The sequence below is a fragment of the Sciurus vulgaris genome (genome assembly GCF_902686455.1).
Source record: "Sciurus vulgaris genome assembly, contig: HiC_scaffold_177_arrow_ctg1, whole genome shotgun sequence".
In the NCBI taxonomy this organism is placed as follows: Eukaryota; Metazoa; Chordata; class Mammalia; order Rodentia; family Sciuridae; genus Sciurus; species Sciurus vulgaris.
This window is the reverse complement of record NW_027632876.1, coordinates 126,122-150,970: the sequence shown is the minus strand read 5'-3', so window position 1 is coordinate 150,970 and position 24,849 is coordinate 126,122. Positions and strand designations below refer to the sequence as shown.

The 24,849-nt window shown below is 39.0% G+C and overlaps 2 protein-coding genes across 2 annotated transcripts; both read left to right on the top strand.

The window, feature by feature from the left end:
- Nucleotides 1–3,949: 3,949 nt before the first annotated feature.
- On the top strand, nucleotides 3,950–5,849 carry LOC306652317 (protein IMPACT-like). The gene is given in 2 exon segments (XM_079125279.1): nucleotides 3,950–4,672; nucleotides 4,674–5,849. Coding segments are annotated over 2 exon segments (894 nt in total). The 5' UTR covers nucleotides 3,950–3,962; the 3' UTR covers nucleotides 4,858–5,849.
- Nucleotides 5,850–21,709: 15,860 nt separating this feature from the next.
- On the top strand, nucleotides 21,710–23,909 carry LOC306652324 (grainyhead-like protein 1 homolog). Its single transcript, XM_079125281.1, has one exon. The coding sequence runs from the start codon at nucleotides 21,844–21,846 to the stop codon at nucleotides 23,557–23,559; it is 1,716 nt and encodes a 571-aa protein (XP_078981407.1). The 5' UTR covers nucleotides 21,710–21,843; the 3' UTR covers nucleotides 23,560–23,909.
- The last annotated feature ends 940 nt before the right edge of the window (nucleotides 23,910–24,849 follow it).

The following is a 24,849-nucleotide window of genomic DNA, read 5'->3' as shown; positions in this document are numbered from 1 at the left end:
TTGGTGCTTGGTTGTTCAGTCAATCATTAGTCTCCATGTAGCTTTGAAAGTATGTTGTAGATGTGATTAATATTTACATTAAGTAAAGCAGATTTTCTTCCATGTTATGGGTGAGTCTCATCCAATTTGTCAAAGACCTTAAAAACAAAGGCTGACGCTACCTAGAAATGGAGGAATCCTGCCCCATGTCTGTGACATAGAAATCCTGCCCAGTTGCCAGTCAGCACCTGCCTTATGGATCTGACATGCCAACTCCAACAATTAGGTAAGCCAATTTCTTATACCATTGCTCTCTCTCTCCTCCCTACAAACACAACACATACACACACAGAAACATGTATGTGCTAATTATGGCTCTATATATATATATATATATATATATATATATATATATATATAGAGAGAGAGAGAGAGAGAGAGAGAGAGAGAGAGAGAGAGAGAGAGAGAGACGTAAAGATATCCAGTTGGTTCTGTTTCTCTTGAGAACACTAACTGATCCAGGAACATTAGAGCATTTCCTAGAAGTTGTGATTTTTTTACGTGAAGAGAAACTACATTTTCCATAGCACTGAAAAGCTGTGTTTTATTCTTTCTCAGGAAGACATTCGAGAATATCAGGGTACACAACGAGAGCTATGGTCCTCAAGAGTGATCTGTTGTTAGATGCCTTCTGGCCTCCTCAGAATCACTTACCTAGGCCACCTCTCTGTGATTCAGAGGACATTGAAACCACAGCTCAGAGCCTTGAAAACAGTTCATCAAGTGGAGACATCAAGAGCTCCTCAGTTCTGATGCAAATGGAAAAAAAAATTTTTTCCACCTCCAGTTACCCCTGTGGGTGCTTTCACCACCTGGAAAAAAAAAAGAGGGGTACATGATTGAGCAGAGTAAGTGCCTCTTGCTCCCTCCTGAATTCCATTTTTTTTTCATCTTTTCTAAAAATACAGGGAATTCTATGAATCTTTTTTCTGCTTCCGAAATATTTTCTGCAGAATCTAGAACTTGCAAAGTGGTGATTATGAATGACTAAACAGTCATGCATATATTTCTGGAATACTTGGAAATGCCTATGTTATTTTTGGAAATGGGTGCTTGGTCAGGTTATTCTGGCAATTGGGCAGCTACTGAAAAAAATTCTTCTGTGATGAAAAGCCTGTAGCTCCACCTACTGCTTTCCCAAAGAAGACAACTGGAGTTTCAGTACTGAAAAATAAAAACTAAGATCTACCTAAACAGCTCCATTTTCAAAATACAATGCATCTATGTAGTTGCTTTCAGTAAAAGTAAGCTAATACGTTTCTACCATGGGCAAAACAAATACATAGAGCCCATACATTAGGCTTTACTAGCAAAAGAAAGGAAATGAAAAGCAGGCACAGAATGAATTGTTTGAGTATTTTGAAACATCCTATCTATCAATGTCTTTACCAACATCTGCTGAAAACTGAGATGATCAGAGAAATCCTTGGAGAGTACACAATTTTGGAGGAAAAAAACTGACTTTAAAACACAGGCAAAATAATCACAAACATGAGGACTGATGGTATCAGGGCATCTTGTTTTGCCTGTAATTGAAAAAAATGATGAAATGGGAGCTGCATGCAAGAGAAGTGAGCGAGTTCAAGTCTTTAAACAGTCCTTTTAAAATGATCAAATTCTCAACTTCCTTGTCTTTTTTCATGGCTCACACATTCAGGATCTGGTCCAAGAAGCAATTTCCAGTGGAATTAATTCTTTTGTTTTGATTATTTCCACTGCTACCAAATCTCCAAATCAATGCCCATCGTTGTGGCAAACTTTCCTGTCTAATTTCTGCACCCTCAGCCACAATAGTTTATGCTATTCCTCTCTCAATATGAGATTGAGAAAATGCCAACAAGGAAACTTGCTTTTCTTCTCTACTTCTTTTATTCTTCCTTTTAATCTCAAATGATTTTCAGGCAAAAGCTAGCTTTCTACCACAGATCAAATATAGAGGAACCAAGACATTTCTCCCACTTTTCATTGTAAATAGTGAGTAGCGCAACTGAGCTAGGACATAAAATTAAGAAGACCACTAAGAACTGTCAGTATTGTTGACGTATACTGCCTCTTTGTTGCTAAGTCTAAAAGGTGTTGTTTCTGTTTTCATTAATGAGATTTAAGGATGTAAAATACATATATACAGCTTTGGATTCGTGGCAAGGTAAACTATGAAATGCAACAGGACCACATTAATAATATTTGTGTTTTGTACTTTTCAAATTGGGATAGTTGCTTTTTTGGTTTTGTTTGTTTTGTTTTTATCTTTTGGACAACTTTTTTTATTTGATATAATTTTAACTCTCCAAAAAAGAGATAATAATAGCACTTCCAGAATAATAGCACTTCCCATGGAACTTTTACCTAGATCCAAAACTGCACAAACTGTAAAAATCGTGTTCCCCCTTTTGTTTTATAACTTTCTCTATAAATATCATTTTTCCAACTCATTTGAGATTAAATTATAATCATCATGCTCCTGTATTTCTTAAAAAAAGAAATGTCCTCTTACATAATTAGTGGATTTGAGATTTAACATTGGTTTAATTCTACTATCTAATCCATAGTCCACATTCACATTTTACCAATTGTCCCAACAATGTCCTTTTTAGCTATATTTTTTAAAAATACTTTTAGTTGTCAATGAATTATTATTTTTTATATCTGATATTGATAATTGAACCCAGTTCCTCACACATGCTAGGTAAGAGCTCTACCACTGAACTACAACCCCAGCCCATACATTTTTAATTCTAGTCCTAGATACAGTCCAGATTCACTCCTTTTGGTTCATTATCATGTCTCTTTGATCTCCTTTATTTTAAAGTAGTTCTTCAACCTTTTTCTTTCATGACTTTGACATTTTTAAAGTGTCCAGAAAAGCTTATTTACGGTTATATCCCGTTTGACATGACTGATGTAAAAATGATGTTGTGTTCTCAAAGTATCACATCAAGAGAAACATGATGTAGGCAATACTGACTTTGGTTACTTGAGATGAATGGTGCTCAACAACTTTATCCATTCTAAAACTATCAGTTTTCCCTTTATAATTATTAACTAACTTGGGGGAAGATACTTTAAAACTTGGAAAATATACATTTCCTCATAAAATTTTCCCTCCTAGTTTTGACATGCACTGATATTTTTTCTAAATTAATTACTAATGATTTCAAAACAGTGATTTTTCTAATGCCATCATCCTTTCAACATTACTAGGTAGCCTAACATATTTCAGTATCACCCACTGCTCCCAACTGCAAATGACAAGCATGATTCACAAGGATTTAAGTTGGTTCTTCAATTGAAAGAGAATTCTGAAAATTTTGTGGGTATTGAATCCAAAAAAATATTAAATAACGCCCCCCGAACCCTCCAAACCTTAAGCAATTTTTTAAAAAAACTTGAAATTTTCAAGTCAAAACAAAAATTAAAAACTGAACCAGGTGTAATGGCTCACACTTATAATTTTAGCTACTTGGGAGGCTAAGGCAGGAGGATGACAAGTCCAGGCCAGATTAGGCAACTAAGCAAGCTCCCAGCTCAAAACAAAACTTTAAAAAGGAGTTGCAGAGGGACCAGGGCATTGGTGGCCGCAGGGCCACTCCTGGGACCACATGGCTGAGGGCGACGCAGGGAGCGACCAGAGGCAGGTGAGGTCCCTGCGGAGCGCTGACCCCTAGGCTAGGCTCTGCTCAGCTCAGCTCGGCCTCACCTCCCTATCCTGGTTCCCACCTGCATAGCCCGGGCCACCGGGCCATGCTGTTTGATCCATCGCTTTCCATTTTCCTAGTGCTTCCCCTCCGCCAGCACTCCTGGGCTGCCTGCTTCTCTGCATCTGCAGTTTGGGCCTGCCTCGGACAGTGTCCTTGTTAACCATTAGCACACGACTGAGCAGCTCTGGGTCAGAGGCAGAAAACTGGAATGAGGAAATTGAAGCAATGGCAGCCATTTATGGTGAGGAATGGTGTGTCATTGATGACTGTGCCAAAATATTTTGTATTAGAATTAGTGATGATATAGATGACCCCAAATGGACACTTTGCTTGCAGGTGATGTTACTGAATGAATATCCAGGTACAGCTCCACCTGTTTATCAATTGAATGCTTCTTGGCTTAAAGGGCAAGAACATGTGGATTTATCAAACAGCCTTGAGGAAATAAATACACAGAATATTGGTGAAAGTATTCTTTACCTGTGGGTGGAGAAAATACGAGATGTGCTAATACAAAAATCTCAGATGACAGAACCAGGCCCAGATGTGAAGAAGAAAACTGAAGAGGAAGATTTTGAACATGAAGATGATCTCATTTTAGCATGTCAGACGGAAAACCCAGTGAAAGCACTGGATTTTAATATCAGTGAAAGTCAACCAGAAATAGAATTACCTCTGATTGATCATGGCATACCTTTTACAGACCAAAGAAGTACTTTTCAGGCCCACTTGGCTCCCGTAGTTTGTCCTAAACAGGTGAAAATGGTTCTTGTCAAATTGTATGAGAACAAGAAAATAGCTAGTGTCACCCACAACGTTTATGCCTATAGGATATATTGTGAGGATAAACAGACCTTCTTGCAGGACTGTGAGGATGATGAGGAAACAGCAGCTGGTGGGCGTCTTCTTCATCTCATGGATATTTTGAATGTGAGATGTCATGGTGATGGTATCACATTGGTATGGAGGAATTCTGCTTGGACCAGATCGCTTTAAACATATCAACAACTGTGCCAGGAACATACTGGTGGAGAAGAACTATACAAGTTCACCTGAGGAATCATCTAAGGGTTTGGGAATGTACAAAAAATTAAAAAAAAAAAGACAAGAAGAAGAGTGAACATTAATACCTGAAACTATATGAAAGGTTAATTTGCCTATAACTATACACATATTCCATAGTCATTAAGGAATATACTGTACAGAGAGGATACCCTTGATGGTTCAAGTCCGCCAATTCATTGTGGACACCAGTATTATCTTTTCCTTCTTGGTTATATCATATGCCAAAAATAGAGAACTCACTTTATATTCATGTGTGTTTTAGGTTTATTTGGAAAAACTAATCTGAACTTAATCACCACTTCATCTAATTTTAGGAAGGTAACAGTTGCCCAGGGCAGTATCAGAATTAATTGTCCATCTTAGTACATGACAAGTGCCTTTGTTAGGTGAGGGAGAAATGTCTCCAGAGGAATATAAATACCTGATTTCTTGTCATAGATTTTCTCACACTGTGAAATGAATATTGCCTTTTACTGCTCTTTATGGCTTATTGGAATAGGGGCTCATTGAAGATTGATCTTGGAGAGTTTCTTCTTGTGATTTCAGTCCATAAGTATGTCACTGTTCATTTTATAGTGTTCATCACTGAGTATTAGATTAAGTGAAAATCCAGCTATATCCATCTGCAGTTATGTGCCAAGGTGATAACTCACCTAACATATTTGTTAGCCTAAGTATTATGCCTCAATTTCTGTCACAAATTGGTGATAGTAGAATTTCACAAAGTGATTTTCTAGTTTCAGCCTTTTTTCATTTAATTCTTGTAATGTAAAATAATGAATATGGAGTGTCAGTAGACTCTTTTCATCCCTGAAATGTGTTGATGTAATATTCTGGTTTCTTTTAACAACCCCAAATTACTTTTCTTGTGATCCTCGTTGAAGAATTAGAACCATGCTAGAAGCTATGCTATGGCTAATGGGACATTTATATAATGGGATAGAAGTGTCAGATTGGCATGGGGGTAAGACCATGAGTATGTTATAAATTTGATGTACACTTCCCATCAGTGCTTCAGCCAGCTTTCCCAATTCTATGATTTTTTAAAAAAAATAATGCTTTACGTTTCTTTCATATGCAAGTTACTGCTAGACAGTAGGTTTACCTTTGAGATATAAGAAGTTGTGAACTTTTCCCTTTCAGATACGATTACAAACAATTGTTAACAGTTAAATAATCAATCACAGATTTGTCTGGCATTCTCCTCCCAAGGTAGAGGATAGAAATTAGGACGCAACTTTGGAATGGCACTAGAGCATGGAAAGCATTGGAGGCTGGGCAGATTTTTTCTTTTTTTCTCGAATGTTTCACCTTTAAAAGAGCCAACATTCTTACTAGGTACTTCTAATAATAATCAAGTAAACAACTTTACACTAGGATGAATTCTGAGACATAAAATCTTATTTTTCAACATTATTTAATGTTGCAAGTTATCAAAAATCATAGGATAAACTATATATATTTGGAGTACTTGTCTCAGTTTCCATGAAAAGTTAAGTATGTCCTATGTATTAATTGTTAAAATTATTGAAGAAATTAGAGGTTTTTAATTAACAATAAAATAATTTTATGGACGGGGGTTGTGGCTCAGTGGTAGAGCACTTGCTAGCATGTGTGAGGCACTGGGTTCAATTCTCAGCACCATATATAAATAAATAAAAATAAAGGTCCATCAACAACTAAAACAAATTCAAAAAATTTTTTACAATTTTGGCATGTCACACCTGAAAGGCGAAGAAATAGTAAGCATTTTCTGCAGAATAACAAATCTGAGTTAATTTTAATTTCTTCATATTTTATGTAGCATTTATTTGGGTCTTTAGAGAAAATAAAACACCTCTTATATGTATGATCTCATTTTCCCTTACTTTAAAAAAACTCATTTTTGCACAATTAATAACCATATTTTACTGAATTAAAAAATCCCAAATCTCTTTTCCTAAAGTCAGCTGGTAAGAGGAGAGTTCCATACCCTTCATTAATGGTAGAGTGAAATACCTTAATGAAATTATGTTTTTTTTCCTTTATTTGAAATTTCTATTAAATAGAGGATTTCTGATTTTCCAAGTAATAATTTTCTATAACTAGATCTATGTTGTGGTTAGATCTATATTATTTTATATTCTATTCTGTTAGTTAATAATATTCTCCTTATGCCAGTATATAAAAGCAAGTAACATATACTTTTTAAATGGGGATAGCAACAGCTGTATAAATATGCTCTTGAGGGTATGTATCATGAAACAGGCTGTTTAAAGAGAATTATATCAAACTAATCACAACCAAGAAAGAAAAGCATAAACTGGATACTGTTTGCAGGGCAGGTGAAATTTAATGAGAAAATTGTATAATCCTAATTCCACAATAGAGATAACCATTATAAGCATTTGGTATGCACATTTATTATTTTTTCTTATGAATGATTTTATATATATGGCTATTTTTCTTTCCATAAAATGGTATTAAACTGTATATACTGTTTTGTATCCTACATATTTCATAAAGAAGTATATTGTTAACATTTTCCCATATCAATAAATATTCTTTTTAAAAATAAAAAGAGTTGCAGAATACTTGCTAGCATATGCAAGGCTCTGGGTTCAAATCCCAGTACCAGAAAAATAATTAACTGCACCTAAAAGTAACATTGAATTATCTGATCAGGAAAAAGAGAGCCATCAATTAAAATTAAAATAAGGTATGACTCTTCATATTTGATTCTTTAAAGATGAGAGACCTCTAATATTCTGAGAGTTGGTCTGACAGAGGCCAAAAGATCCTTCCCAGATAGTCTGAAAATTGGGAGAAATATCAATCCTGATGAATGGTTACCAGAGGCCAGTGTTCAATCACTAGAGTCTGTGATTGAAGGAACTTGGAAAGATGCTGTAACTCATCTTGACCCTTGCCCCTTCTTCTCAGCAGGTCAAGACTTATCCTCAGATGACAAAGAAGCTTACTGTGAAGATCATCAGAAAACCTACACTCTGACAAACTGAGAAATCTTTCCTGACAGAGAGGATTATGTAGCTTACCAGAGTCCTTCATTCCCTCTTCATTCAGTATTATCCTCAGATTAACAATCCAGCTATAGGCTTACTAGCTCCTATAAAAGCATGGAAACTTTTAAATCCTGTAAGACTCTGGTTTATTCAAATATTCACCCATGTATCCCTTCCTCTATGGGTGAAGTTTATTTTCTTTCCCTAATGGCATTGACTTTTGGCATAACTTATCATGGTCAATAGAATGTTAAGAGACCTGAAGTATGGCTTGTCTTCTGTCATGGTTTGGATCTGAGATGTTTTCTAAAAGCTCATGTATTGAAGGCGATGCAGCAATATCCAGAAGTGGGGCTTTTAGGAAATGATTAACTCATGAGGAATTTAACTTAATAGGTGGATTAATCCTTTTGGTGAATTAATAATTTGAGTGGATAACTAGGTGGTAATCATAGGCAGATAGGACATACTGGAGGAATCAGGTCACTGTTATGTTCTCAGGGACAATATTATGTCCTTGGTCTCCCCTGACCCTGCTTCCTGTCTTCCATGAGTTAAGCAGCCCTCTTCTGCATGTCCTTCCACCAAGATGGTCTGCCTCACCTCAGGCCCAAAGCAATGGAGTTTATCAACCATGGACTAAAACCTCTGAAAACATGAGCCAAAACAAATTTTTTCTCCTCTAAGTTGTCTTTGTCAAGTATTTTGGTAACAGTAATGAACAGATGACTAAAACAGCATCCCACATTCCTATGATAGCTGTGAGAAAAGCATACCTCACTAGACACTACCTCATTAGCATAAGACCCCCAGAAACATTATGTAAGGTGCAGACTTAAACCCAATTCACAGCCTGGATCTAAGACCAGACAACCCTCAAACTATAGGAGAGTCATCCATCTAAGCCCGTTTTATGCCAGCTAAACCACAGTTCCCCTGAAGACTCATAAGCATGAAAATAAATACCTTTTGTACCTTACTGAGTTTGAGGATAATTTGTTACATAGGATTATTATCACACTAATGAATAATAAAAATACTACGATAAAGTCCTTCTCTATTACCTTCTCCTGGTTAGATAAGCCCAGCTCAACATCACCCTATCATCAGGTTCTATTTTTCAATTATTCCACTTTCTTATTCTATTCTTACCCTTTTCTATAAGAAACTCCATCACTCCTTTGTAAATTAAGGAACACCTTTTCTCCATAAAAGAGAAGAACTGGGAGACTCACTTTGAGGCATTCGTACTTATCTTATGGCATGATAATTTTAAAATCTATATTCAGTCCCTGCCTTTAAAGTATTCTTGTTTTAACAAGGGTCTCATCAATTTTTATTTGCACTGGGTCGAGCAAATTATGTAGCTAATTCTCGTTCCACCTGTAAGGCAATGTCCAACCTGAAGCCTGCTCCTTCCTTTCCTCCGCTAAGGCCTTAACTCAGATAGACCCTCACATCCTCTTCCTTAATATTCGCAAGAGTTCTTAAGTTGTCTATTTGCCTTCTGTCTCTCTGACCTCCAGAATACACAGATCTCATCTCTCCACATACTTAAGATCTTTCAAATGATCCTCAATACAAGCAGGAAAAAAATCAAATTCCTTAGAAAACATAAAAGACAGCAGAGGAGGGGGCAGCCTCTACTGCAGCCTCTCTCCCTCTTCCCCTCCCTCACTTCTTCCAGTGTTATTGCCTCAGAATCATCATCCCCAATCTCCATGTTCTCCCCTGTCTTTGCTCATGCATCTGCCTGGATGCCCTTACCTCATCCTCTTATCTTGACAACCCTGGTTCACTACAGTTTTCCCTGTTCTTTCTCTTACTCCCCACATATTCTAACTTCCTCATCTGAGTAGCATCTGGACATTCTTCTATCATGGCACTTAATGTAAGCACTGTAATACTTTACTTATTTTTCTGCAAATTATGAAGTTCCAAAGTCAAGTATCATGTTCTATTCTTTCTATCCTTAGTTCAAAAGGCACCAATAGCAGATGTTCAGGAGATCACTGAATTTAACTGTCTCTCGAGGAATGAGGAAACTTAGAACCAAATGTTTGCATTATTCATTTAAAGTCACCCAGTAAATTAATGGCAGCCTCACAATAAACCCATTTACAATAAGCCCCCCTAAATAAAATATTTGTGAATCAATCTAACAAAATAGGTAAAAGACCTCTACAATGAAAACTACAGAACACCAAAGAAAGAAATGGAAGAACACCTTAGAAGATGGAAAGATCTCCCATATTCTTGGATAGACAGAATTAATATTATGAAAATGGCCATATTACCAAAAGCAGTATACAGATTTAATGAAATTCCTATTAAAATTCCAATGTCATTCTTCATAAAAATTGGAAAAGCTGTCGTGAAATTGATTTGGAAAACTAAGAGACCTAGAATAGTCAAAGCAATCCTTAGCAAGAAATGTGAAGCAGGGGGCAAAATAATACCAGACCTTAAATTATACTACAGAACTATAACAACAACTACATGGTATTGGCAACAGAACAGACATGAAAACCAATGGTACAGAATAGAAGACACGGAGACAAACTCTCATCAATGCAGTTATCACATACTACAGAAAGGCACCAAATAACATACATTGGAGAAAATGTAGCCTCTTTTCGTACAGGGAAAACTGGAAATCCATATGTAGCAAAATGATATTAATCCTCTGTCTCACCCTACATAAAGCTCAACCCAAAGTGGACCAAGGACTTAGGCATTAGACCATATACCCTGTACATATTAGAAGAAAAAGTAAGCCTAGATCTTCACCATGTCAGCTTAGGATCTGATTTAACAAGACTCCTAAAGCAAAAGAAGTTAAATCAAGAATCAATAAATGGGAAGGATTCAAACTAAAAAGCTTCTTCTCAGCAAAAAAGCAACCAATAATGTGTAGAAAGAGCCTACAGATTGGGAAAAAGTCTTTACCAAATGCACCTCAGATATAGCATTAATCTCTAGGATAGATAAAGAACTCGAAAAACTTACTACCATGAAAACCAAATAACCCAATCAATAAGTGGGCAAAGACAATTCACAGAAGATATATAATTGATTAACAAATATAATGCTCAACATCTCTAGCAATTAGAGAAATGCAAATTAAAACTCCCCTGAGGGCTGGGTTGTGGCTCAGTGGTAGAGCACTTGCCTAGCACGTGTGAGGCACTGGGTTCAATCCTCAGCAGCACATATAAATAAATTAATTAATTAAAAATCTACACTGAGATTTCATCTCACTCCAGTCAAAATGGCAATTATCAAGAATACAAGTAACAATAAATGTTGGTGATGATGTGTGGAACAAAGGTACATTCAAACATTGCTGGTGGGACTGCAGATTGGTGTAACAACTCTGGAAAGCACTATGGAGATTTCCTCAGAAATCTTGGAATGGAACCACCATTTGACCCAATTATTCTGCACCTCAGTTTATACCCCAAGGACTTAAAATTAGCATACCACAGTGACACAGCTACATCAAAGTTCACAGCAGCTCAATTCACAATAGCTAAACTATGGAACCAACCAAAGTATCCTTCAACAGATAAATGGATAAAGAAAATGTGGTATATATACACAATGGAATATTACTCAACCATAAGAATGAAATTATGGCATTTGACAGGAAATGGCTAGAACTGGAGACTACAATGCCATGTGAAATAAGCCAATCCCAAAACTCCAAAAGCTGAATGTTTTCTCTGATATGCAAATGTTAACTCACAATAAGCAAGGGTGGGTAGGGAAGAATAGAAGTTCTTTGGATTAGACAAAAGGAATGAAGGGAAGGAAGGGGAATGGGCCTAGGAAAGATCATAGAATGAATTGGACATTACTAAACTATGTGCACATATGATTACATGACCAGTGTAATTCTACATCATATACAACCAGAATAATAGTAAGTTATACTCCATATATGTATAATATGTCAAAATACATTCTACTACCATATATAACTAATAAGAACAAATTTAAAATATTATTTAATTAAGTCACTCAGTAAACTAATGACAGAACTAGGACTCAATCTCAGGCTATCTGATTCTTGGTTCAATACACAATGTTGTATTCTCTTGGTGGGTTTTCCAGTATCAGACATTTCCTCTGTTAATCCTTGAAGTAACCCATCTCCTATGTGCCTGTATACAGTAAAGCAAAAGAGCATCAGTGTTGTGTTCCTCCTAAAATGCCTTCTAAGGCACAGAATATCAAAACTGAGTGAGTTCTTAGAGTCTGTTTATTCCAATGCTTCATTCCACCCAAGAGAAGGAAGGACCCAGAGAGGTGAAGAAGCTCACCTTAATTACACAATTAGTTACCAGGTGTGCCAAGTCCAAGGTCACTGCTAAATCCACACTGCTTTATCACTAGATGCAAGAATCTAGTTTAACATACTTGACCACTGAAAATAAATTTTATTGGTTCCCTGATGGCTAGGCTAATTTCCTTCTTCACTGAGCTGAGAAGAAGGACACTTGAGACTCACACAGCATGAAACCTTTCCGTGTTAATCATCACCCAAGTGTGTTTGAGCTCCATCTTGCTCAATCATAGAATGGGGGATTCTCCATATCCCCTCCCTGCCTCACATGTCCTGTCCCAATCTGAAGAAGTATGTCTAAAGTTTGTTACACACAATTTCTCCATTCTAAAAACCCAAATCTACTGGCAAACCATATCCAAAAACATATAAAGAAAATTGTGCACCACGATCAAGTGGGGTTCATCCCTGGAATGCAAGGATGATTTAACAACTATAAATCAATAAATGTAATCCATCATGTCAATAGACTTAAGGATAAGAATCATATGGTTATTTCCATTGACGCAGAAAAAGCGTCCAACAAAATACAACACCCCTTCATGGTCAAAACACTAGAAAAAAAAAGGGATAGTAGGAACATACCTGAACATTGTAAAGGCTATTTATGCTAAACCCAAGGCCAACATTGTTCTTAATAGAGAAAAACTGAAAGCATTCACTTTAAAAACTGGAACAAGGGCTGGGGATATAGCTCAGTCAGTAGAGTTCTTGCCTTGCAAGCACAAGGCCCTGGGTTCAATACCCAGCACCACAAAAAAAAAAAAAAAAAAAAAAAAAAAAAAACAAGACAGGGATGTCGTCTTTCACCACCTCTATTCAACATTGTCCTCAAAACTCTAGCCAGAGCAATTAGACAATTAGACAGACTAAAGGGAAACAAATAGGAAAAGAGGAACTTAAGCTGTCACTATTTGCTGATGATATGATTCTATATATAGAGGATCCAAAAAACTCCTCCAGAAAACTTCTAGACCTCATCAATGAATTCAGCAAAATAGCAGGCTATAATTTCAACACACATAAATCTAAAGCATTTTTATATGCAAGCGGTGAAACAGCTGAAAGGGAAATGAGGAAAACAATGCCATTTCCAATAACCTCAAAAAAATAAAATAAAATACTTGGGAATCAATCTACCCAAAGAGGTAAAAGATCTCTACAATGAAAACTACAAAACATTGAAGAAAGAAATTGAGGAAGACCTGAGAAGATGGAAGGATCTCCCATGTTCTTGGATAGGCAGAATTAATATTGTCAAAGTGGCCATACTACCAAAAGTGCTATACACATTCAATGCAATTCCAATTAAAATCCCAATGACGTACCTTACAGAAATAGACCGAGTAATCATGAAATTCATCTGGAAGAATAAGAAACCCAGAATAGCTAAAGCAATCCTTAGCAGGAAGAATGAAACGGGGGGTATCACAATACCAGAACTTCAACTATACTACAAAGCAATAGTAACAAAAACAGCATGGTATTGGCACCAAAATAGACAGGTAGATCAATGGTACAGAATAGAGCACATGGACACAAACCCAAATAAATACAATTTTCTCTTACTAGACAAAGGTGTCAAAAATATGCAATGGAGAAAAGATAGCCTCTTCAACAAATGGTGCTGGGAAAACTGGAAATCCACATGCAACAGAATGAAACTAAACCCCTATCTCTCACCCTGCACAAAACCCAACTCAAAATGGATCAAGAACCTCAGAATCAGACCAGAGACCCTGCATCTTATAGAAGAAAAAGTAGGTCCAAATCTTCAACTTGTTGGCTTAGGATCAGACTTCCTTAACAGGACTCCCATAGCACAAGAAATTAAAGCAAGAATCAACAACTGGGACAGATTCAAACTAGACAGCTTTCTCTCAGCAAAGGAAACTATCAGCAATGTGAAGAGAGAGCCTACAGAGTGGGAGAATATCTTTGCCACTCATTCTTCAGATAGAGCACTAATTTCCAGAATATATAAAGAACTCAGAAAAATCTACACCAAGAATACAAATACCCAATCAACAAATGGGCTAAGGAAATGAACAGACACTTCACAGAAGAAGATCTACAAGGAACCAACAGATAAATGAAAAAATGTTCAACATCTCTAGTAATAAGAGAAATGCAAATCAAAACTACCCCCAGATTCTCTCTCACCCCAATTAGAATGCCGATTATCAAGAATACGAGCAACAACAGGTGTTGGTGAGGATGTGGGGAGAAAGGTACACTCATACATTGCTAGTGGGGTTGCAAATTAGTGCAGCCACTCTGGAAAGCAGTGTGGAGATTCCTCAGAAAGCTTGGAATGGACCCTCCATTTGACCCAGCTATCCCACTCCTTGGCTATACTCAAAGGACTTAAAATCAGCATACTACAGAGATACAGCCACATCAATGTTCAGAGCTGCTCAATTCCCAATAGCCATATTGTGCAACCAACCTAGATGTCCTTCAATTGATAAATGGATAAAGAAACTGTGATATATATATATATATATATATATATATATACACAATGGAATATTACTCAGCCATAAAGAATAATAAAATTATGGCATTTAATTGGAGAATATCATGCTAAGTGAGATAAGTCAATCTCAAAAAAGCAAAGGACAAACCATTTCCCTATTTAAATGTATGATTATTCAAATGGTATGCCGTTACTCCATGTACAAATATAAACAATATGTATCCCATTTGTTTACAATAAAAATAAATTTAAAAAAATTAAAAACCCAAATCTAAGTGAAAGCTTCATATTGATAAAACTGAAAGGGAATTCTGAAATTACCTACAAATACTCAATGGGTATTTTTCAGAGAATAATTATTGTCTCTTTTTTCTGAAGCTCTTACGTAAGAATGAGTAAACTATTCTAATTCAAGCTTGTGCTATTCAAGATAGACACCAGGGAGAGGGAAGCGATAGACACTCTGTAGAGTGGGAGATTGGAAACAGACTTTTGATATTAAAAATTCAAGAAAAGAATGGATTAAAATCACTTCTACTTCTTCAATTCAAATAAATTCTCAAGTTTACCACTTTACTTCATTAGTGTGTCTTTGGATCCATTACAGTAGCAAGTTAGCACAGTTATCAGTCTTAATTAGTATTATAACATGGAATTAAGTTTCCCCAATACACATCAGATTTGGGTAAGGCACATGTGCTGGGTTTCTAGAACTACACTCCGAAAGCAGTGACTCCACTTCCTAAGGTATGGGGAGATTAGAAGAGTTAAGTTACAGTCTTTCAAAGAACAGCCATTGACATGATTCTTCTATAAAAAGCTCACACAATATCTACCCTCCAAAGTGCAACAGGCATCTTGGTAAAATCCTAGAACTGCTTTCTAGAATTCAGCAGCAATCTCTAGAAGTTGGATGCATTTCTGAACTATTACCTCTGCACTATTTTTAGACTGTGCTCATAGCTCCATTCAAGCCATCAGGGATCTCCCTTTGAACCCATATTTGATCACAGGTCAAATTTTCCATATCCTGTTCTAGGTTGAAAAAAAATCTGCTTTGATTAAAGAGTGATCAGGAAAGTACTCTCACATTATAGAGGAACTCGGCTTCATTTAACATGAATGGCTGGCACTATAAATTCTTGTTTAAAACTAAGAAATGATCAACATCTGTTCCAGCTCCAGCAGTACAGCCTACGCCATCCTGACCTGAGATCTGAGTGACTCAAGTTCTGGGAGGAACTGCCCCAAAATGTGGGACTGGTGACTTTACAGAAGAAAAGACTCTTGTCACCTAAGTGTGGTATGCATCTTGCCAGCTAGACACCAGAGAAGAAAAGGAAATTCATGAAGATGCCATACTCCATCTCATGCTGAGTCTCTCTTAATCCCATTAGTCTCCATTAACACAGTTCTGGGATGTATTTCTCCCATTATAATCTCCTTCCACTGCCTTTTCTTTGAGTATTAAATAGTAAACTTGAATCACTTCCAAAAATTTAAAATTTCATCTCCCTTCCTGTTCCATTTTCAAATTTATTATATGTCACCCTAGAATATTCATTATTTGACATCTACACATTTGTGTTAGTCATACAAGAAGTACTTATTGTGCACCTACACATATAGGCAACAGCACCAAGGGACCCAGTGTTTGGTCTTATTATGAAGGAGCCAATCAGCATAGAGAAGAATTATATCATGTACAGGAAGGACCACCAAACAGGGAGGGAAAGTGGGTGTTCTGAGAACAGAAGCAACAAGTGCTGCCTGAACTCAGAAGGGAGAAAGGTCACTTCCATCTGGGTCAATCACTAGTGGCATAGCCCATTAACAGGTCTTCAGAGGATTTTCATGAGAGATGATTGTTACGAGAATTTTTTGCAAGTAATAGAAATGGCATAAGAAAAGAAGAGGAAAGGAAAGGAAATGGAAATGGAAATGAAAATGAAATGAAATGAAATGGAAAGGAAAGGGAAAGGAAAGGGGAAAGGAAAAAGAAGTATCCAGGCCAGACACAGTGGTGCACACCTGTAAGCCCAGCAGCTCAGGAGGCTGAGACAGGAGGATTGCAAGTTCAAAGCCAGCCTTAGCAATAGCAAGGCACTAAGCAACTCAGTGAGATCCTGTCTCTAAATAAGACAAAATAGGGCTGGGGATGTGCTCAGTGGTCCAGTGTCCCTGAGTTAAATCCCTGGTACACCCCACCCCCTCCCAATAAAAGAATGAAGTATCCAAGACATCAAAAACCAGACACAACCTTGACTACCAAAAGGATTCTAACCAAACCCTCTCTGTGATGAGGTAGATTGCAGACATATAACTAAAACCAGTTGGAAAAGCAAGGTTTACAGATTTTATAGACCGATTAGTGTTAAATGGCATTATAAATGATGAATTAAGGAAAGAATGCATAGCAAATATAGGTGAGAAACTGGGCACTAAAAAAAAATGGGCTGGGATTGCTGTGGACAGCAGCAAAAATATTTTAAGTAGGTAAACTAATCAATATATGATATCTTCCTCTCACTTCCTCAAATACATTCACTCATTCATTCATCCATGCTGAGCATTAGAGATATGGATACACTCTTGTAGAACCACTTGAGAGCTTTTGCAGTATTGTGGAGGGGATAATATTTTAAAACTACATCAATCATTATAATTGCTATTGTCATGAATATGGTGAATAGGGTGTTTTAAGAGTCTTTAATTTGAATACAGAACTTGGTTGCCTCTTTACAGGTTACTTTTAAAATTCCAGGTAGGTACACTCATACCCCACTTTCTCCAACAGGTCCATGACTGTCCTTTTCTGAAGACCTTCTGTTCATAAACCACAACACTTTTAATTTCTCTTCCAATGCTCTAACAATAAGCAGTGAAATAAGGAGACTAGAAACAAGTCAACCAGGGAAAAGAACCAAAGGCATGCTATGCAGGAGTCCTCTCTGTTAAAGGCTTCCCATTTGGTATTTTTAAATGTTCATCTTCCCATAATTCTCCCCATTAAAAAGTTGTTTAGTATGCTAATGGTACTTTATTGAAATAGAATATATATACAGAAGCTTGCACAAACCTTTAACTTAAGCTCAATGAAATTAACCATTAAGCCCATATAAACATCAACCACATCTGGCCATAGACTTTTTCTATTCCTAGATACCATCCCCCAATGAAGACAACTTCCCTTCTGATTTCCATCACAGTAACAAGTTTTCACAAAAATGGAATCACATAGTACATATTCTTTTTGTTTGGCTCCTTTTGCTCAATAAAATGTTTTTTAATCTCAGTCAATATTATTGAGTGTGGTCATTTGTTCCTTTATATTGTTGATTAGTATTCCATTGCATGGATATACCATAATTAGTTTATCCATTCTCCTACTGAATATTTGGGGTATCTGCATGATTTGGCAATTAGGAGCAAAGCTGCTAAGAAATTTCTTGTACAACCCATTAGATGGGTTTATAATTTGCTATAGAAATTCTATATATGGAATCTTTCTTTACCACTGCCCAGTTAGAAAGCAATAAGCCCCTGGAGGTGGGCACAAAATCAAGGTAATAAATCTGAAAGTCCAGATTTTAACAGGGAGATTCAGCTCAAGTTCAGTAGACATCTCTATGACACCCAGGGCTCAGGAAGGAAGAGTATGGAAGGCTGATGCAAAATGGGTCTTCTACCCCAATGCTCCCTTGTGTTCAGGCCCCTTTATCCATTGACTATAAATTTCATGTGTTTGAACTCAGCATGGAACTAACAGATAACTGTACTAATTAACCCACAATGAAGAGAGTATCAAAGCTTGAATTAATTTGAACAATTTTTTAAAAAATTTAAATTAAAAAATGCTTGAAACTTCCTCTACAACTACACAGGGACATCAGAATCAGCAGACAAAGGACTCAGGGATTCAAATATGCACTCCTCCAACATGTAAGACTGATGTGACCTCTAGAAGGCAGATCCCTCTGCATGAGTTTGGTTTCCAGTGGAGGAAATCCTCAGAATTTCATATGAGTTTTTACAAAGGCTGCATATATAACTCACACTTTACTAATTCCTTGAAAGCAAGTTTCCACATATTGGGTACCACCTGTTTGTTGTGAATTGTACAAGTGCTGACTTTACAGAAACTCAGTCACTTAACCTTTATAGTGACCCTATGAGATAGGTCCAATTATGACCTGTCCCATTTTATCATTGAAGAAACAGGCACAGGGAAGTTAAATAAGTTGCCCAAGTCATACAGCCACAAAATTCATGCTACTGTGTCCATGGGCTTGTTTTGTGTCATTTTTAGACTAAACCACATGAAAATGGGTGCTCCATAAAAATAGTGACTCTATTTATCTAGAAACCAAGGCCTCAAGTATCTATAACAGGGACTAAGAGAGGCTGCCTTGGGCTAAAACAGTGACTCTTTACTTAGGCCTGCAAATGCCCAATGTGTAACAAAGTAGAGTAAAGCTCTGCATCTCTGCCTTCATTTTGTATGTTTCCTTTATTACCTTAAACTTGAGTCAGGTCCCTGCACAGCTCTGCATGCAGGCATGCTAATTATTTAAGGAGTGTTCATTTAAAAACTAGTAATATGTCTCATCAGCCCTAAATTTACCTAACCTATCTTGTCCATCTTCGAGACTGAGACAAGATCTGCAGGGATACTGGACAGCTAGTTGTTATTGCTTTATGTTTCAGATACCTAACATGGCACTTAGATGTCTTCAGTGGTTGTCCTATACTATCTAGGAACAACAGAAGCCTTGCAGAGAGAGCACCCCATGGTGAGACTGCTCCCTGCCCAAGCAGTAGCAGCCATCTCATGAGAACTTAATTGTTTCCTTACAGAATCTCAGGTCTGAAAGATAAGCTTTCTGAGCAAGGAGTGGAGATTGCCCCCTCAAGTAGTAAAGACTTCTCCAAAGTTACCTCACAGGAACAGAATGAGATAAGATCAACCAGAACACCATTTGACCAAGACTGATTAATTATGCACCCCCCCTACCTACACCCTGCCCCAATTCTTCCTCTTTTTAAATCCAAAGCTTGTATAAATACCCTCAAGACAGAACTAAGGATAAGGGTCCCCTTACCTTCCTAGTTTATTTCCTTCTTCTTAACCTTGCCTTTTCTGTTGGGTTCTTCAAGCATATGGCTGGACCTGGTTTTGTTGGAACTCCCAGAGTCAGTCCTCTGGCCAAGGACTCTAATAGCAAACCCAGTATACAGCTAAGACAAGGAAAGAAAGAAACATAGTACATGGGATTTCCAGGATCCCCTAAAGGTGGAGGTACCCACATTATTCCAAGACTCTGGAGACTCCAGGGATGGGGACATGGCTTGTTGATGCTAACATTGGCCCAAGTATCAAAATGGTCCTAAGTTTCATAAATGGCTCCTATTTGGGGTAGAGTTTGTTGCAGCAAGCTTCTTTCCCTATGTGGCCATTTGGGTCCATGTGTTAAAGATATGGGTACTGAGAACAAGTCATCTGGCCCATAGCAGGTCCCACCTTGGCAGAAAGAGGCAGCAGGGTCAGTTCTGCTGCATAAATTCCTACACTGAGTGGTCCATAGGCCTTTAATGATATTTCCATGTCCTTAGATACCACCCAGTCTTATAGTGTAGAGAGGGTGATCTCTCCCAAAGAACTGAGAGCCCATCAGACACTAGAAATTTCAAAATGAGGGCTAATAGAAGAGCAAACACCGTAGGCTCTCAATCAGAGCCAGTTTACTCTTTATTGACATATAAGCCTAGCAAATTTAAAGGAAAAAAAAGGCCAGATACAAACCCATACACCACTGGAGAAAGGATTTCTCACATCTTCAAGTAGAGGACAAGACAATGATAATGGAAATTCAGCTTAAAGGAAGATTTTTTTTTTCAACTGCCTAGTCCATTTTCCATTACTAGAGCAAAATGCCTTAGCAGGCTAACTTAAAGAAGAAGTTTATTTAGCTCACATTCTGGGCATGGCACTGGCATCAGCTGGGCTCTGCTGAGGACCTCATGGCAGATGACATCTCAATGGCTGGAAGCACACACAGGAGTGAAAGACTGCAAACTTCTCTCTGGACTCCCTGGTAGTCCTTTGCAATACTGATGGACTTCATGCATGGAGGCACATGTCCCGGTTATTACAGACATGAGACACCATGGAGACTAGGACAGGAGGATGTCATGTTTGAGGTCAACCTCAGCAGCTTAGTGAGATGCTTTTTAAAAATAAAAAATAAAAAGAACGGGGATATAGGTCACTGGTAGAGGACCCCAGAGTTCAATCATCACTACTGAAGGAAGGGAGGAAGAAAGGAAAGATTGGTGGAAGCTACCATGACCCCATAACTCTTCCATTCTGTCCTTGTAAACACCAAAGTCTTCTACCAGCACAAGTGGTACCTAGGCCTGTTTGAACCATGGCTATAGCAGCTGCAGAGTCCATTACCAATAAGTCAGAATCCTGAGTTGGCCCTGGACATTGGAGTGTCCTGGGCTCACCCCTTGAAACAAATTTGCACTTCTAGACCTTTGGGACAGTGGTGAGAGGTGCAGCCTGATGCAAAATACTTGGCCTTTTTTTTTTTTTTTTTTTAATCCAAGCTAATCTTATTAGTAAGTGGTTGCTCTAACACAATGCCCTGTCCCAAACATGCTTTTTCTCCAGGATGTGAATTTTCTAAACCTTTCTATTCTGATTACTTTTCCTCCCAAAAGAAGCAGTACAGTAAGATTTGACTAAAACCAGTGATAATATCCATACCACAACTGAATGCTTTATCATTTTTGAATCTACTAGACCAAATAGATTAGTCCTTCACTAAAAGATTAGAATGTAGGGGGCGCGGCGCGGCGAGGCTGGCTGGCGAGGGCGGCGGGCCCGGCCCCGCAGCCCTGCCCGCCCCTTTGTTCGGAGGGGGCCGCCGAGGAGACCCTTGCCCGGGAAACTCGACACTGGAGGGGGCCCCCTGCCCCCGGGAGCGCGCGGGGAGCGCCGGGCGCCGGTTGCGCAGACCCGCACGCCATGGACCTCCGCCCGGGTGGTCCCGTGCATCTCTGCGATGCTCGGCGCGATGGGACAGCAAACCGCCAGTGTTGGTTCTTCAGAATGAAGCACTTTATCCACAGCGACGCTCCTATACTAGCGAGGATGAAGCCTGGAAATCTTTCCTGGAAAACCCTCTCACTGCGGCAACCAAAGCCATGATGAGCACCAATGGAGACGAGGACAGTGCAGCTGCGCTGGGCTTGCTCTATGACTACTACAAGGTTCCAAGAGAGAGACGATCATCAACAGCGAAGCCAGAAGTTGAGCATACGGAGCCAGATCACAGCAAAAGAAACAGCATACCAAACGTGACAGATCAGCCTCTCATTTCTGCTGGAGAAAACAGAGTGCAAGTACTGAAAAATGTGCCCTTTAACATTGTCCTTCCCCATGGCAACCAACTGGGCATTGATAAGAGAGGCCATCTGACAGCTCCTGATACAACAGTCACTGTCTCCATAGCAACAATGCCTACCCACTCTATCAAGACCGAAATCCAGCCCCACAGCTTTGCTGTGGGAGTCCCCCCAGCAGTGTATCATCCTGAGCCCACTGAGCGCGTGGTGATTTTCGACCAGAATCTCAATACTGACCAGTTCAGCTCTGGTGCTCAGCCCCCCAATGCTCAGCAGCGAACCCCAGACTCCACCTTCTCTGAGACCTTCAAGGAGGGTGTTCAGGAGGTTTTCTTCCCCTCGGATCTCAGTCTGCGGATGCCTGGCATGAATTCAGAGGACTATGTGTTTGACAGTGTTTCTGGGAACAACTTTGAGTATACCCTCGAAGCTTCAAAATCACTTCGGCAAAAGCCAGGAGACAGCACTATGACATACCTGAACAAGGGTCAGTTCTATCCTGTCACCTTGAAGGAGGTGAGCAGCAGTGAAGGGATCCACCACCCCATCAGCAAAGTTCGAAGTGTGATCATGGTGGTTTTTGCTGAAGACAAGAGCAGAGAGGATCAGCTGAGGCACTGGAAGTATTGGCACTCCCGGCAGCACACTGCTAAACAAAGGTGCATTGACATAGCTGACTATAAAGAAAGCTTCAGTACCATCAGTAACATTGAAGAGACTGCTTATAATGCCATTTCCTTCACCTGGGACATTAATGATGAAGCAAAGGTGTTCATCTCCGTGAATTGCTTAAGCACCGATTTCTCATCCCAGAAGGGCGTGAAGGGGTTGCCTCTTAACATCCAGATCGACACCTACAGTTATAACAACCGCAGCAACAAACCAGTGCACCGGGCCTACTGCCAGATCAAAGTCTTCTGTGACAAGGGAGCTGAGCGGAAAATCAGGGATGAAGAACGAAAGCAGAGCAAAAGAAAAGTTTCTGATGTCAAAGTGCCACTGCTTCCCTCCCACAAGCGGATGGACATCACGGTGTTCAAGCCCTTTCTTGACCTGGATACGCAGCCCGTCCTCTTTATTCCTGACGTGCATTTTGCCAACCTGCAGCGGGGCACTCATGTTCTTCCCATTGCCTCAGAGGAATTGGAGGGTGAAGGATCTGCCTTAAAAAGGGGACTGTATGGAACGGAAGATGACTTTGCTGTCCCACCTCCTGCTAAGCTGCCCCGGATGGAAGAGCCAAAGAGAGTGCTTCTCTACGTTCGAAAGGAGTCTGAAGAAGTCTTTGATGCACTGATGCTCAAGACCCCATCTTTGAAAGGCTTGATGGAGGCCATCTCAGACAAATATGATGTTCCCCATGACAAGATTGGGAAAATATTCAAGAAGTGCAAGAAAGGGATCCTGGTGAACATGGATGACAACATTGTGAAGCACTACTCCAATGAAGACACCTTCCAGCTGCAGATTGAGGAAGCTGGGGGATCCTACAAGCTCACCCTGACGGAGATCTAAGGCCTGGGCCCTCAGGCCCCTGGGAGGTCAATGGAGGTGTTCCGTGAATGTTTGGCCAGCTGCAGGGACCCAGACGCCCACCTTGCAAACAGAGGTGGATGTCAGGGGAAGGAATTGCTTTTGAGTTGGCAATGGACCTGCATTTAATATGTTGCATTGGCATTTTTCAGTTGACAGAAAAATTCATGTATCATGTTTGATTTTCCAAAATACTTAGGACTAAAAGTGAAAATTTTGTTCCAGGATTTAACAGACTCTGGAAACCTTTAGGGTGCCTGCTACCTTCTTATTTATCAAAATATTGTGGTATCTGCCTTGTCGACTTTACAGCAGCAGAGGGTCTGTGCACTAGAGGGGTCAGGAAAAGCAGTAGTTATGGCTCGAGGATTTAGTGCTCTTGCCTGACCTCAGTCGAACTCTGGCTGCCCCAAGCAGTAAAGGGGTGCGCCCTCTCCCTCCACTTCGTCTCCATTAAATGTTTACTACCTAGGGTACATTACTGGAATCTTCTCTGCAACTTCCTTGGACATATCAGCTGCCTTTCTTGTGAAGAACCTAAATAGGTCACAGTGTGAAGTGAGTCATGATAAAGCTGCATTGTATATAAGTGCAATATCTTTTTGTAAGTCTGTGTCTGTAAATGTGTACATACGTGTCTGATATAATATATAAATAATGGTGTCTGTGTACAGATGGTGAAGATGCACAGTAAGATCTACCTTGAAGAGTTTCATAGACAAAAGGTTAAGTTATTTTTGATAATGTGGACTAAGCAGAGGGAGCGCCGTGCTTTCCCAGACACAGGCACCCTCCCTAGCAGAGCAAAACCTTCTCAAAGGACAAAGACCCTGTCTGCCCTTGGGAATGTTGCTCTGTGGGTTTCTGCACTGTTCAGAAGTGAAGTAAAAGGAGGCCATGACCGCCCACAAGCGGGTGCCCAGCAGGTGTCCCTGGCAGAGCGCATGGCTGCAGCCCAGGTGCTGTGATCACCGTGAAGCCCGCCAGGTAGCTCAACATGGATTTCCTCCTCCTCCTGTTACGAGAAGTGGTTCTTAACCATGTTTCAGAGCCTCTATGCTGTGCCTGTCTTATATGTTAACACTTCTAGAAGCATTCTTGAACCTATGAGAATATACCACTGTGGCAGGGGAGCATTTTGTACATGTTTAAATATATAAAAGTACTTAAAATGTAATTTTATAACAAAATCACGGGTATCTTTAGGTTCAGGGAACTAGAATAGGTCATTTGTATAAGTAGGATTGATAGTTACCTTCTTAGGTTCAAATA